The sequence below is a fragment of the Myxine glutinosa genome, chromosome 6 (assembly GCF_964187855.1).
Source record: "Myxine glutinosa chromosome 6, kmMyxGlut1.1, whole genome shotgun sequence".
Lineage (NCBI taxonomy): Eukaryota > Metazoa > Chordata > Myxini > Myxiniformes > Myxinidae > Myxine > Myxine glutinosa.
The window spans coordinates 166,974,211-166,989,807 of NC_136266.1; the positions used below are offsets into that span (position 1 = coordinate 166,974,211).

A 15,597-nucleotide genomic window follows, 5' to 3' on the forward strand; every position below is an offset into this window, starting at 1 on the left:
CATTATAATGATAAGCAAATCTAGATGGTACGACGACTATTTTTTTTTCGACATGACCTGTGGAGACAGATGTACAGTCACATGAAAAAGTAAGTACACCCCATGTAAAGTTTTGACTTTTTCAACATATTTCAACACAGCTATTTGATCTTCATTTCAACAATATTGACAGATAAAGGTGATATAATATAACAAATATCATGAAACATTTACATTTTGTAGTCCATTGTATAATTTAAATAAACATAAATGCAAATTTCGCATGTGGAAAAAGTAAGTACACCCCCCGACATTTATCACTACTTCAAATACCTAAAATTAGAATCAGGTGCACCAGCTCAGGTGCAAATGATTAGAACATCGTTAGAGAGGATCTTGGAGGAACCTGTCTTATTTAAACCTCAAACATTTCGTTTGGTTTGCTCTTTGTTGTTGAAGTGTGCGGCGTCACCATGCCAAGATCAAAAGATCTCTCTGAGGCCTTCAGAAAGAAGGTTATAGATGCCTACGAGTCTGGGAAGGGATTTAAAAAGATCTCCAAACAATTTGAAATCAATCATTCGACTGTCCGGAAGATCATCTACAAGTGGAGAAGATTCCAAACAACTGCCAACTTGTTCAGGCCAGGCCGCCCCAGCAAGTTCAGCCCGAGAGCAGACCGCAAGATGTTGAAAGAAGTCTCGAAGAACCCCAGAATGTCATCACGGGACCCACAGGTAGCTCTTGCCACTGATGATGTCAAAGTGCACGAGTCTACCATTAGAAAGAGGCTGCACAAATTTGATCTACATGGGAGGTGTGCCAGGAGGAAACCTTTGCTGTCCAGAAAGAATATCAGGGCAAGACTAAAGTTTGCCAATGAACACCTCGGCAAAGACCAGCACTTCTGGAACAATGTGCTCTGGACAGATGAGTCAAAGGTAGAGCTATTTGGCCAAAGTACCAGAAGACATGTTTGGCAAAAACCAAAGACAGCAATTGACCACAAGAACCTGATACCAACTGTGAAGCATGGTGGTGGAAATATTATGGTTTGGGGCATCTTTGCTGCATCAGGGCCTGGGCAGCTCACCATCATAGAATCCACGATGAATTCTTCATTGTACCAGAGGGTGCTTGAGGATAATGTGAGGCCATCTGTCGGAGAGTTGAAGCTCAACCGAAGGTGGACCTTGCAACATGACAATGACCCTAAACATACCAGTAAATCCACCAAGGAATGGCTGAAAAGAAAGAAATGGAGGGGTCTGGAATGGCCAAGTCAAAGCCGGATCTAAATCCCATCGAGATGTTGTGGGGGGCTTTGAAACGAACTGTGCATTCAAGAAACCCCTCAAACATCGCACAGCTGAAAGAATTCTGCATGGAGGAGCTTTTCTTTTTCTTTTTTTGTATACAGAGTCGAGGCTCGTGAAAGAGCTAACATTTATCAAACAAACAAATCAAACAAACAAGCAAACAAAGTATATAAAAAGGGGAGCGGTCGACAAGATGGGGAGAGAAGGGGAGGAAGCACACAAACACAACACCCGAGAGCAGGGACATCGGGAGATGTTTTTGGAGGGAGAGGGCCTGGGGGGAGGCAGGATAGGTATAAAACGCAAGGACACCAAGGACTTCCAGGAAAGAAGTCAAAAGTCACCTCAAAAAAGTGGACCTGGGTGAAATTAGCGGGGGTAGAAAAGATCAAGGTTTTGGATTGGGGAAGATAAGAGATGGTGGTGAACAGCCGTTTTAAAGACCTGGAGGGAGGAGTGGGATTGAAGAGAGTGAGGGAGTTTGTTCCAGAGGCGGGAGAAAAGAGGAATGAAGGAGTGAAGGTGAGCAGAGAGTCTTGATTTTGGCAGTTTAACCATAAGAGGGTTGCAGGCAGATCTTGTGCGACCTGCAGGAATATTTGGGGGACAGAGCCCAGAGAGAGCTGGGGGAGCAAGGCCGGAGAGGAGTCGGTAGAAGACGGAAAGACCACCAACCTGCCTGCGGTGATTAAGTGAAAGGCCCTCGGAGATAGCGTCATCGCGGGAGATTCCAATGATTCTGAACGCTTTGGTTTCAACAGCGTGAAGACGAGCTAGGTGTGAGGCAGGAGCACCAGCCCAGAGGGGAGAGCAGTACTCCATTGAGCTGCAGATGAAAGCCTTGTATGTGGTGAGGAGCTCAGGTGTGCCAAGGAAGGACTTCGCACGACGGAGGATGCCCAGTCGGCGATTGGCTTTGGAGGCCAGCTTGGAAATGTGGTTTTCCTAGGAAAGATCATGGCAGATAGTGAGACCCAAAAGCTTGAGCGACAGAACTTCTTGGAGAGGAAAGTTATTCTTCTTGGAGGAAAGAGAGGAAAGAAAGAACGATTCAGAAAGTAGATGGGAGGGTTGTCCAGTCGGTCTTTTCGGAGAGACATCGTAAGAGTGTGAGATTTGTCAGGATTGAAAGACATGTTCCACTTGTTTGCCCAGTCTGTGATTTTGTCCAGGTCTGCAGAGAGTGAGGAGGCTGCAGACTGCCGATGTGAGGGATGAGGAATGGAGCGGCAGAGAGTAGAGTCATCAGCAAAGAGATAGAGAGGATTTTCAAGAGAGTCAGAGAGATCATTGATGAAGACCAGAAAAAGCACAGGGCCCAGAACACTGCCTTGGGGAACTCCAGCCTGAACAGGAAGAGGAGATGAGAGAAACCCATTCAGGGCCACACGTTGACTACGACTAGAGAGGAAGTCCGCCAGCCATGCGTGGAGATTTCCATGGATACCAAAGGAGGAGAGTTTGGTGAGCAGAGCGGGGTGCCAGACCGTATCGAAGGCACGTGATATGTCGAGGGAGACAGCTCTAATTTCCTGTTTGGCATTGAGGACCTCCATCCATTGTTGAGACAGCAGAAGCAGCATGTCCAGAGTGGAGTGACCTGGTCTGAAACCAAATTGATGATCAGAGATCAAGCCATTGGAGAAGAGGAAAGATTTCATATCCGAAGCAATGATGGATTCCATGACTTTGCTGATAATTGGGAGAAGGCTGATTGGTCTGTAGTTGCTAGGATCTGTTTTTGCACTTTTTTGTGCAAAGCGGTGATGTTTGCTGATTTCCAAGCAGATGGCAGTTGACCTTGAGCAAAAGAGAGGGTGAAGAGAACAGAGAGAGGGAGTGAACAAGCGGAAGAACAGGATTTTTGGACACGTGGGCTGATGCCGTCAGGTCCAGTTGCAGAATCAGAGTCGAGGGTTGACAGAAACTTTTCCACCTTGTCAGGAGGAAAGGACACGGAGTCCAGGAGCAGCTGGGTACGACTGGGTATGGTGGGTACAGAGAGCGATGGGTTTGGGACACAAGATTTAGAGGCAAACACAGAGTTGAGGCATTCAGCTTTTTCACGTGCGGAGTCAGCTGTGTAGCCGTTTGAGGTAAGGGAGGGGATGGAGGGGGAACAAACACCAGAAACAGATTTGACCAGACGCCACCAGGATTTGGAAGAGGGAGACAGATAAGAGAGTTCGGTCTTGAGAATGGAGAGATATTGTTTCCTGGCTCTCCTGAGGGTGGACACACACACTTGTTTTAGGCTTTGTGAAAGGAAATGAGATTTCCTTCCGTTGGATTTGCTTTCCAGGAGACGAAGGCAAGTTGTTTCTGGGCAACAGCCTCACCACAAGATTCCGTGTACCATGGACGGGAGGAAGGGTATGACAACTGAAGACGAGATGGGATAAATCTGTGCATGAGAGAGAGCAATTTCCTTTGGAAGAATTCCCAGGATGAGTTGATGTCAGAGGTGGTAGATGGTCATCGTCATAGCTGGCACATCGACTGGGAGACAGTTATAAGAAATGCCTCCTTGAGGATGTTTCTGCCAAAGGGGGCAATACCACCTATTATATAGCCAAGGGTCTACTTACTTTTTCCACATGCGAAATTTGCATTTATGTTTATTTAAATTATACAATGGACTACAAAATGTAAATGTTTCATGATATTTGTTATATTATATCACCTTTATCCATCAATATTGTTGAAATGAAGATCAAATAGCTGTATGTTGAAATATGTTGAAAAAGTCAAAACTTTACATGGGGTGTACTTACTTTTTCACGTGACTGTACATGTCAATGGAAAAACTTCCTCGCTTGTTTTTTTTTTTTAAGGAAATGAGCGAAAATCAAGTGCAGCCATTTAAACACACAAAATACATTGAAATAAATTTCAAATTTAAGTTCATGAATCAAAACAAACCACCATTGTTGCTATCGGGACAGCATAGCATCACCCAGGTCGAAAATCCCACAGAAACCAATAGAGACCAGGGGGATATTCCTGTGGGCCTCTATTGGAAATCACGGTTTCTATTGACTTCTACAGGAACACGTGGAGTTTCCAGTCGAAACCGAACCAGATTCACTTGAAACCAATAGAAACCACAACTCGTCTAAAACCCAGAGACCAACCAAAATACTTTAATTATATTTTGTTATAAACAAACGCAAAACACAGTTCCATATTGAATAGAGTTAAAGCCATGTTCTTTGTAACAGGGTTACGATTGGAATACAAGCTGTTTGTCATCCAGTAATCAGACCACTCAGATGGCAGAGCGCTGGTACTGTTCACCAGAGGGCCTTGGGATCAATTCCCAATCTGGGCACGTAAATCTCCCCACATACATCGATTGGTTCATTCCTGTTCATTTATATATTGGTATTCTATTGGTCTCCTACAGGACCCATTGACCTATGGGGTTTTTAATTGATATTTTCTACTAGTCCAGTATTTCACTTTCCTTATTGAAACCAGCAATCTTAACGGTCCAATTTCCAATGGGATTTTTATGGGATTTTTCTCATTGGTTTTCTATTGGATTTTTGACCTGGGCAACAGAAGATAAAAACAACAATTAAAATTAAATTAATTAAATACCAACCAATTTTAAAGCAGAAAAGTAAAAACATAAAAAACAAGTTGAATTTATCTATTTATCCAGCTTTTTAGCCAATTTGTACATAATTACACACATTCAGTAAGTGAAGCTGGAAAAATCTAATAGTGGTGCCAGTTAAATACATGTACTGTATACCACAGTCAACCTGACACTTGTCCAACATTCAAAGGCTGTTCACACCTGCTTCGCTCTCTTGACGATCTCATCCTCCTCCTCCATATTTGGCACAGAAGAGAGGGATAGTGGCTCTGACTCAGTGCTGGGTTGAGAATCAGTCAAATGAGTAATTGCCGGGATTTGAATCACATCATCTGGGGCATTGATCGATGCTGCACCCAGAGCTTGCAGAGCAACCAAAGAATCGGATGAATTGCTGTCAAAAGGGGCACGCTGCATTCCAGAAGCACCCTTGGGGTTGAACAGGAACAGCAAAATACATATTGTATAATAAAACATATCAACACCTTGTTTTTTTCATTTACTGTTCCTCACAATTCTAACATGCAAACATACACACAAACCTCATGTATAAGCAGCACCTTTTTAAGTACAACTTAATCATCACGTTTCTTCTTTTTTTTAATACATTTTAAAGGTGCAGCTTATACACACACACACGCATATATTGTTGCGGATCTCTGCGCCGGCCTTTTCCCCTTACCAAGGGGGGATTAGTCCCCTTGTCTTTGACTAGCCGACGGGACCCGGGACCGATGACGTCCTTCCCGGACAGCGCGAAATAGGGTCGTAGGACTAATCACTAATACCTAATTACTCGCGCTGACCGGAAACGAGGAAATAAGCCCCGCCCGAATCACGGGTGTTGGTGTATACGCTGAGCGGTAGCGAACCCGTGACCCGAGCCGTTATCAAGGACTAGATCCCGATCCGAGCGGTTCTTAATCGTGCCACGCTTACCCAATGGAGGAAATCACTGAAACGGACGAATTTGGAAGAAAGGAATAACACGATTTATTTACACTTTGTACAATAATCAGAAGAATAAAACACAGTGCAGTCCTTAAACAGTCTTACTTATTCCCTGGACAAACGGGCCCGTTCACTCTCAGACGCACTCATACGGGGTTTGCAAACGAACAGGTCGATGGTCCAGGGATGGCATCTAGGCAGCTCGCTCTCCGGTCCCCAACTCGCACCGCGAAGGAGATGAATGCAGCGGCCAGGAGCTCTCCGCGTGTCGTTGGCGTGCACGGGATTATTACAGGGTGAACGGTAGGGCTGGCTTTGGCGGTTACACTTGCGGCGGCGGCCGCGTATGTAATAAGCTAATAGTTCAATATGTGCTCACAATGCGCTCTTCAATTCCCCGAAACTGTCGTGTGCACGCCGGTCCTCTCAATACAGTTCTCTTGCATAAGTTCTCACAAGCGCCTCTCTCTTCTCATAACCTAGTTCAACACCGCGCATCCCTTTTCATCTGAGGTCCAACTCGAGCGCCTGCCTCTCCCTTCTCATAACTGAGGTGGGGGCCTCGCACCAAGGGTTTTATTGCCACGCCCTTGGAACCCTCTGGAACTTACTAGACGCGTCTTGCCATGCCCTATCACGCCATGCACTCTCAGCCCTGGTTGGCTGGTAGCCCTTACAGTCATCGCCTTCTGACGAGCTGCTTGACGCGGCCACACCTCGACCCTCGCGCTCCTCCCTCTTCTTAGGCCTACCTCGTGTTACTGGGCTAGATTCGAGCAAACAAAGGGCAGCGAGACACACGGAGGGATCAGCCTAAGCGTAACAAACTTGAGGGATGCCAAATGGGGCGCGGGATCGAGTTTGCCCATGATGTAATTGGAGGGTGGCCGCAAAATGAAAAGGACCGAAGCTCATTTCTTTACACAACACAGATGTTACTAGGGAAATGGCCTACTCTTACACATACTATGATATAACTAATACTCTAAATGGGCCTACGTGTTGCTTGTGGACTAACTATGGTGGGCAAACCTTTAACCTTTAATGATGTCATATTTACAATCTCAAAACCGCAACAATATATATATATATATATATATATATAATATATATATTCATAATGTTGAAAGTACACCCAGCACCATCAACGCCACAACAAACAACACCAACAACCACGCATACAATCACATACACCGATACTAATACACCACAACTCACTTTACCTAAACCAAAAAGCACCTGGACACCACGTGTTGACAATCCATATCTACATGTCTATATGGAACAAGTGAGCAATGAAATTGAAAAGGTGGCACAAAAATATAATTGTTCCAGACATAAGGACAATCTTACAAAGGCAGAGCGACGAGCACTTCACAATCTCCAAAACAATGAAAAGATAGTCATAAAGCCAGCAGATAAAGGTACTGGAATTGTCATTATGTCGACTACCGATTACGTTGCAGAAGGTAATCGTCAACTACATAGTGATACTTACAAAGAGCTCCCATCCGACCCTACCCTTTTACATCTTGAAGAGGTTAAAAAGGTAGTCGATTCTATTCGGGTGGATAAAACCATCAAATCTCGCTTGGTTCCGAAACATCCTCATTGCCCTAACCTTTATTTTCTTCCTAAAATACACAAGGTAAACAATCCAGGTAGACCAATCGTATCTGGCTGCACATGTCCAACTGTTCTCATATCAAAATTTGTTGACTGTCATTTACGTCCTCTCGTGTTGAAGCTCTCCTCATACCTAAAGGACACAACCAGTTTTCTGACCAACATCCAAGGATTGAACAGAATATACTCACCTTTCAACTCCCAAACCATTTTAGTCACAGCAGATGTTACATCCCTCTACACTAATATTCCACATTCAGAAGGCCTGTCTGCATGCCGCAAAGCCCTCGATACACGACAAGTCCCAATGCCACCTACTCAAGACCTTATGCGCCTATTAGAACTGACACTCAAACTGAATAATTTCCAATTCAACGGACGACATTACATTCAAACTCAAGGTACCGCTATGGGTACCCCTGTTGCACCATCGTACGCTAACATCTTCATGGGAATGATAGAGGCCAAGATCAATGCACAACCTCATCACGGAATCTTGGAAAAATCCTGGGTACGTTATATTGATGACATCCAGTTCATCTGGTCAAAATCCCCCCGTAGTCTCACCCAATTCCAAAATGAATTAAATTTGATTCATCCGACCATCAAGTTCACATTCGACAGCTCACAGTCCGAAGTTCACTTTCTAGACACATCACTCACGCTTCAAAATAACAGACTCGAAACAGAACTATACACCAAACCAACAGACACTCACTCTTACCTTCTCCCTTCTTCATCTCATCCTAAACATACAATTGCAAGCATACCATACAGTCAAGCACAAATGAGTAAGACGCATTTGCTCAACAAAAATGGCAGAAGAAACTTCTCTCTGCCAATTAGAAACACACTTCATTGCAAGAAACTATGACCCTCACTCTGTGCAAGAAGCAATAACCCGAGCAAAACACATACCGAGAGCAGACCTTCTGACTTACAAACCCAAACCTGCAACTAACCGTGTCCCACTGGTAACCACCTACTCTGCTACCTCATCCCAATTGCCAAGTATTCTGAATAAGGCCCTTCCTCTCCTCCATCAATCAGAAACACTCGGCACCACATTTCCTCAACCTCCACTAACATCATTTCGACGTGGTCGGACACTCAGGGACCTCTTGGTAAAAGCAAAGCACCCACAGCCCCACAACAAAGAAACTAGGATCCCTGGCTTCTATAAATGCACAGCAAACAAATGCATTATTCACAAGCATTTACTAGAAGGAAACAAATTCTGTAGTTCTAGCACTGGACAAAAATTCCCCATCACCTCCTATATGAACTGCAAATCTACATGGGTCATATACCTAATAACTTGCCAAAAGTGCACCAAACAATATGTTGGAAAAACTGAAAATACACTCTACACACGATTTAATAACACCCGGTCAGAAATCAATAACTTCCACACCAGTCAGGGCAAATCTCTACCTTACACGATACACTTTAATCAACCGGATCACTCTATAAATGACATTCAGATCTCTGCCATTGAATCAATCACAAATCGATCACACACCACGATTCTGAAACGTGAGTCCTTTTGGATACACAAACTTCGGACAAAAGTCCCTCATGGCATAAATTTTGATGACTAAAGCATGTTCCAACATCAACCCAATCAAATTGTTAACCGTAACCCATTCATTCATTCATTCATTCACCATTCATTCATTCATTCATTCATTCTACCTTTATATGTCATTTATATAAATATATAAATATATTATATGAATATAAATGGGATATGAATATATGCTTGTGTGTTTATGTATGTATATCTCTATATTTGTATATGCACGTGCACCCTAACTGTAACGCAAACGGTCACTTCCGTTGAACTTGGGGCTGGTGAGTGAACTTTGGCGTGGCTCTTCCTTCTGTATGCATTTTCTACACACATCACACATCTCACACACATCACCATACATACTTGACTGATATACATGCCTGCTGTTTTTGTAGACTCAGAAGAAGACCTTTGTTGGTCGAAAGCTTGTCGACAATTAAAGATCGACGTCCTGAAGCTACGTCCGCGTCTTATTTAATCTAACGATTATTTATTCAATACAAATGAGACGCCCTGCTCGTACTTTGGAGTTTCTACTATTTCTTACAGTTATATATATATTCATATATATATTAATTGACATATGTGGAAAATTACACACCCAGACCAGGAATCGAACCCAGGTCCTCTGGTGAACCGTACCAGTGCTCTGCCATCTGGGTGTGTAATTTTCCAACATATGTCAATTAATTAATTGCAATCCTGTTCATTTATTTAATTGTTTCTACGCCCCCAGTGGTGTTTGTAATAGCGGCCATTGATTTGCCCCCCCCCATTGGAGGAAGACCCTCTCGTGAGCAGGCCGTTGGTGCTCCTATGGTTGGCAGCGAGTGCCCCGGAAGCATTGACGGAAAGAGAGTGGCAATCATATGTGTGTGAAAATTGCATGCTCCGTCAGTCACCGAGATAGCTCAGATGGAAGAGCAGTGGTACGGTTCACCAGAGGACCTGGGTTCCATTCCTGGCCTGGGCATGTAATTTTCCCACATATGTCAATTTATTAGTTATAATCCTGTTCATTTATTTAATTGTTTATACACCCCCATTCGGGGCTGGGGGGGGGGGGTGCAACCACCATGAAGAGGCGTCCCCGATAGTCGCACTTCAATAAGTTTGGCAGTTTTGTGAGTTGGCATCGACCTCAACACCTATTTTATCACTGAACTGTTCAAGTTCAAGCAGGACATTGCAATGGTGGCATGCTAGCATCTAACTTTTCAAGTTTTGCTGACAGAATAGCATTTAGCAACAGTCATTTTGTTAATTCAAAAGCATCCAGGAATATACTGTTCTCAAGAAAGGGCAGTATGTGCTATTTCACGAGTGTACAGTCATGTGAAAAAGTAAGTACACCCCATGCAAAGTTTTGACTTTTTCAACATATTTCAACATACAGCTATTTGATCTTCATTTCAACAATATTGATAGATAAAGGTGATATAATATTACAAATATCATGAAACATTTACATTTTGTAGTCCATCATTTTAACCCTGGTGTTGGGCTAGCGGCTAGGGTGCCGGCTTAGGATCCCAGGATCCTTGGTTCGAATCCCGGTCGATCGCTGAATTAACGCCAGGGGGGCTGACTCAGCCTGTCATCCTTTCGAGGTCGGCTAATTGAGTACCAGTTCACTGGTAATTCCCTGTTTGTCGCTAAAGGTGGCAAAAAGGGTTGGCGTCAGGAAGGGCATCCGGCCGTAAAACATTGCTTCAAAAAGGGGACCAAAAAACAACAACAACCACGGTTCCCGAAAAAGGCCAACCCCCGCTTGCGGGGAAAAATGGCCTCTAAAGGTGGTTATTATATATTTTTTTAAATTATATTTACATTTTGTAGTCCATTGTATAATTTAAATAAACATAAATGCAAATTTCGCATGTGGAAAAAGTAAGTACACCACCACATTTATCACTACAAATACCTAAAATTAGAATCAGGTGCACCAGCTCAGGTGCAAATGATTAGAACATCATTAGAGAGGATCTTGGAGGAACCTGTCTTATTTAAATCTCAGACATTTAGTTTGGTTTGCTCTTTGTTGTTGAAGTGTGCGGCATCACCATGCCTAGATCAAAAGAGCTCTCTGAGGCCTTCAGAAAGAAGGTTATAGATGCCTACGAGTCTGGGAAGGGATTTAAAAAGATCTCCAAACAATTTGAAATCAATCATCCGACTGTCCGGAAGATCACCGACAAGTGGAGAAGATTCCAAACAACTGCCAACTTGTTCAGGCGAGGCCGCCCCAGCAAGTTCAGCCCAAGAGCAGACCGCAAGATGCTGAAAGTAGTCTCCAAGAACGCCAGAATGTCATCACGGGACCTACAGGTTTTTGTTTTTTTTGGGGTTTTTTTTGTATACTGAATCGAGGCTCGTGAAAGAGCTAACATTTATTTCACAAACAAATCAACCAGACAAACAAAATATACAAAAAGAGGGAGCGGAAGACAAGATGGGGAGAGAAGGGGAAGCACACAACCACAACATTTGAGAGCAGGGAGAAGTGTGGGAGGGAGAGGGCTTGGGGGCAGGAGGCGTGGGAAGGGGAGGGGGGGGGGGGGGAGAGGTATAAAACACAAGGGGACCGAAATTAGCGGGGGTTGAAAAGATCAAGGTTTTGGATGGGGGAGGATAAGAGATGGTGGTGAACTCTTGCCCTTGCCACTGTTGATGTCAAAGTACACGAGTCTACCATTAGAAAGAGGCTGCACAAATTTGATCTACATGGGAGGTGTGCCAGGAGGAAACCTTTGCTGTCCAGAAAGAACATCAGGGCAAGACTAAAGTTTGCCAATGAACACCTCGGCAAAGACCAGCACTTCTGGAACAATGTGCTCTGGACAGATGAGTCAAAGGTAGAGCTATTTGGCCACAGTACCAGAAGCCATGTTTGGCGAAAACCAAACACAGCATTTGACCACAAGAACCTGATACCAACTGTAAAGCATGGTGGTGGAAATATGGTTTGGGGCAGCCTTGCTGCATCAGGGCCTGGGCAGCTCACCATCATATAATCCACTATGAATTCTTCATTGCACCAGAGGGTGCTTGAGGATAATGTCAGGCCTTATGTCAGTAAGTTAAAGCTCAACCGAAGGTGGACCTTGCAACATGACAATGACCTTAAACACACCAGTAAACCCACCAAGGAATGGATGAAAAGAAAGAAATGGGGGGTTCTGGAATGGCCAAGTCAAACCCCGGATCTAAATCCCATCGAGATGTTGTGGAGGGATTTGAAACGAGCTGTGCATGCAAGAAACCCCTCAAACATCGCACAGCTGAAAGAATTCTGCATGGAGGAGTGGGCAAAACTTTCTCCCAGTCGATGGCAGAGACTGGTAGACAGTTATAAGAAACGCCTACTTGAGGTTGTTTCTGCCAAAGGGAGCAATACCACCTATTAGAGCCAAGGGTGTACTTACTTTTTCCACATGCAAAATTTGCATTTATGTTTATTTAAATTATACAATGGACTACAAAATGTAAATGTTTCATGATATTTGTTATATTATATCACCTTTATCTGTCATTATTGTTGAAATGAAGATCAAATAGCTGTATGTTGGAATATGTTGAAAAAGTCAAAACTTTACATGGGGTGTACTTACTTTTTCACGTGACTGTATATGCTAAGCATGGTTGTAGAAACAAAAAATATATTGTGATGCACAAAAACACCTTATTGCTGGTACCCTGACCTAATTAAACAAACTTGCCTCCAGAAAGACAAATTACTCATTTCTGGTCAATATAACTAAGCTCAATTATAATGCCAAGATTGGTTCTGTGGCTGGAAACGACAGGGTCCCTCAAATCCCTTTAAGGCTAAAGCCATGGCTGTATTAAACAGCAAAATCTATACGATCATAGAGTAATTAATTCCTATATGTTGTTGAAAAACTTGCATTATTATTGCTACAGAAGGAAAATACTGAATAAATATTCTTACCTGCTCCTTGGTAGAATGTCTCAGTGCGCTCAGGTGTCCAGGTTTATGCAATTCCTGCACAAGCAAACCACCTGGGCAGCATAAAAAAAAACTCAGTAATTATTTATTCAGCCTCATATAATTTTCTGGCTTGCAGTGCATGTAAATAATGAAAATGCATGTCTACGGGTTGGTCCTATACCTATACATTAAAACAAAAAAAATGAAGAGGAATTATTATGCCCTTCCCATATCTGCACTAATTGCATGTAGTCATGCAAATGGGCATTCCAACTTCCATACAGTAATTGATTTTAGTAAAAATGCACGATTTGAAAACAATTGAAAATATTTAAAACTCGTGGATATAGCAATGAAGGATGGATGATGGGATATGATACAACGGGAGGGTCACAGAACAACAACATCCAACAACTGTTGATATAGAGGGGTACAAAAGTCTGAGTTCAGTCGCAAATTTATGAAGTTAGATACAAAAACTAAAACAACATGCATTTTAAAGGCCATTTTCCCTACGAGAGCGGGGGTTAGCCTTGCGGTCCCCATGACAATCTTCTCCATTTTGCCCTATTTTCTGCATCTCTCCTTGTTAACCCCCTTGCCCGCATTTCTTCTTCCACCATCTTTAGCCAAGTCTTTCTCGGTCTTCCCCGTCCTCTACTTCCTTCTACATTCATTTCCATCACTCTTCTCAACCAGTCACTTTCATCCTTCCTCAACACATGACCAAGCCATCTCAACCTGTTCCTCTTCACAGCATCAACCACAGGCTCTATTCCCATCTCTTTCGCAATTCATCATTTGTCTTCCTCTCTCTCAACGAGACTCCGCACATCCGTCGAACCATTCGCATTTCCACCCTTTCCAACCTTCGTTGCTGCTCTACGTTCATTACCCATGTCTCGCTCCCATAAATCATAACACTTCTCACACATGCAGCATACACCTTTCCCTTCAGCTTCAACGACACTCCCCTCATGATCAGCACGCCACTCAGTTCCCGAAACTTCTTCTATGCACATCTCACTCTCGCAACCGTTGCCGAGTCTGATCCACCTTCTCCATTCAGCATGTCTCCGAGGCAGCAAAATGTTTTCACACCTTCCAGCTTCACGCCGTCTCCAAGATCCAACTCAACATTTCCTCCATCTGCAGCTCCCTCTGTGCACACCTTACATTTGAATGTAGCTGCCACACTGGTTAATGACCCTCTCAGACCACGACATTTTTGATGAACCCACTCAGCGCACATTGTACATTGAATGGAGTTCACTCCGACACCCTTCCTACACACAGCACAGGGCCACTTCCCAATTCTTTCCACCTCACCACATGCTTTACCACTTGCCATCACCTTCGTCTTTCCGATATTCACCTTCAGACCTTTTGTCTCCACACATACCTTCCACTTGTTCATCTTTTCCTTCAGTCCATCCATACTTTCCGCAATCAACACCAGATCATCTGCATACAACAACTCCCACGGTAAACCCTCCTTTACGTTCTGAGCCAGCACCTCCATCACAGCTACAAATAGTAGTGGACTTAGTACCGACCCCTGATGCACTCCCACCTTCACCTCAAACTCACCACTGTTCCCGTCCTTCGTCCTTACAGCTGTGCGCGCTCTTTTGTACATTGCCATCACTACTCTGATCAACCATTCCTCCACTCCTAACTTCCTCAATGCCCATGTCAATACTTTGCGTGGAACCCTATCGAATGCTTTCTCCAGATCAACAAACCCAAGAAACAACTTCTTCCTCTTCTCCATGTACTTCTCCTGCAACTGCCTCACAATGAAAAGCGCATCTGTCGTTCCTCTTCCTGGCATAAATCCAAACTGCATTTCGTCGATCTTCACCTTCTTCCTTATCCTCCTCTCCAACACCCTTTCCAATACCTTCATTCCATGCTCCAATAACTTTAGCGCTCGGTACGAGCCACACTCCAGAGGGTCACCTTTCCCCTTGTATAGAGGGACGAGGGTACTCAGTTCCCAATCCACTGGAATGCGGCCTTCTTTCGCCACCAGATTACTGATCTCTGTCATTCTCTTCACACCCCAACTTCCTGCTGCCTTCAACATATCTCCCACAACTCCCGTCGGCCCTCCCGCTTTTCTACCCTTCAATGCTTTTATCGCTTCCTCAACTTCCTTCTCAGTTATCTTCTCTGCCGGTCCTAAAACTGGGTTACTCTCTATGTTGCCATCCCATTCATTCTCTGTATTCAACAGCATTTCCATATATCTTTTCCATCTTCCTTTAATTCCATCTGGGTCGACAACGATTTGTCCCACTTCATCCTTCAAGCCACTCACCCCCATCACATCACACCTCTCTTTCGCTATCTGCTTTGCAATCCTGAATACTGCTTTCTGACCCTCTTCCGAATCCAAGCGTTCTCCGAACATTTTCCTACGTGCCTCCTGCGCATTTGCTACCTCTTTCTTTGCAGCCTTCCTGGCTGCCTTATAACTTTCATGCTCTGCTGTTTCTGCTCCCGTACCCTTCGCCTTCTGCCACTCCTTGAACTTCTTCCTCTTCTCGTCAATCCTCTTTCCAACTTCATCATCCCACCACCATGTTTC

The 15,597-nt window shown here is 43.9% G+C and overlaps 1 protein-coding gene across 1 annotated transcript in view; it reads right to left on the bottom strand.

Annotated features, from left to right (window-relative positions):
- SRCAP (Snf2 related CREBBP activator protein) overlaps positions 1 to 15,597 on the bottom strand; it is a 349,731-nt gene that overhangs the window by 223,588 nt on the left and 110,546 nt on the right. The window contains exons 6-7 of the mRNA XM_068118884.2: positions 13,005 to 13,075; positions 5,104 to 5,331 (exon numbers count right to left, since the gene is read on the bottom strand). Coding sequence (XP_067974985.2) covers positions 5,104 to 5,331; positions 13,005 to 13,075 — 299 coding nt within the window. The remainder of the gene's footprint in view (positions 1 to 5,103; positions 5,332 to 13,004; positions 13,076 to 15,597) is intronic.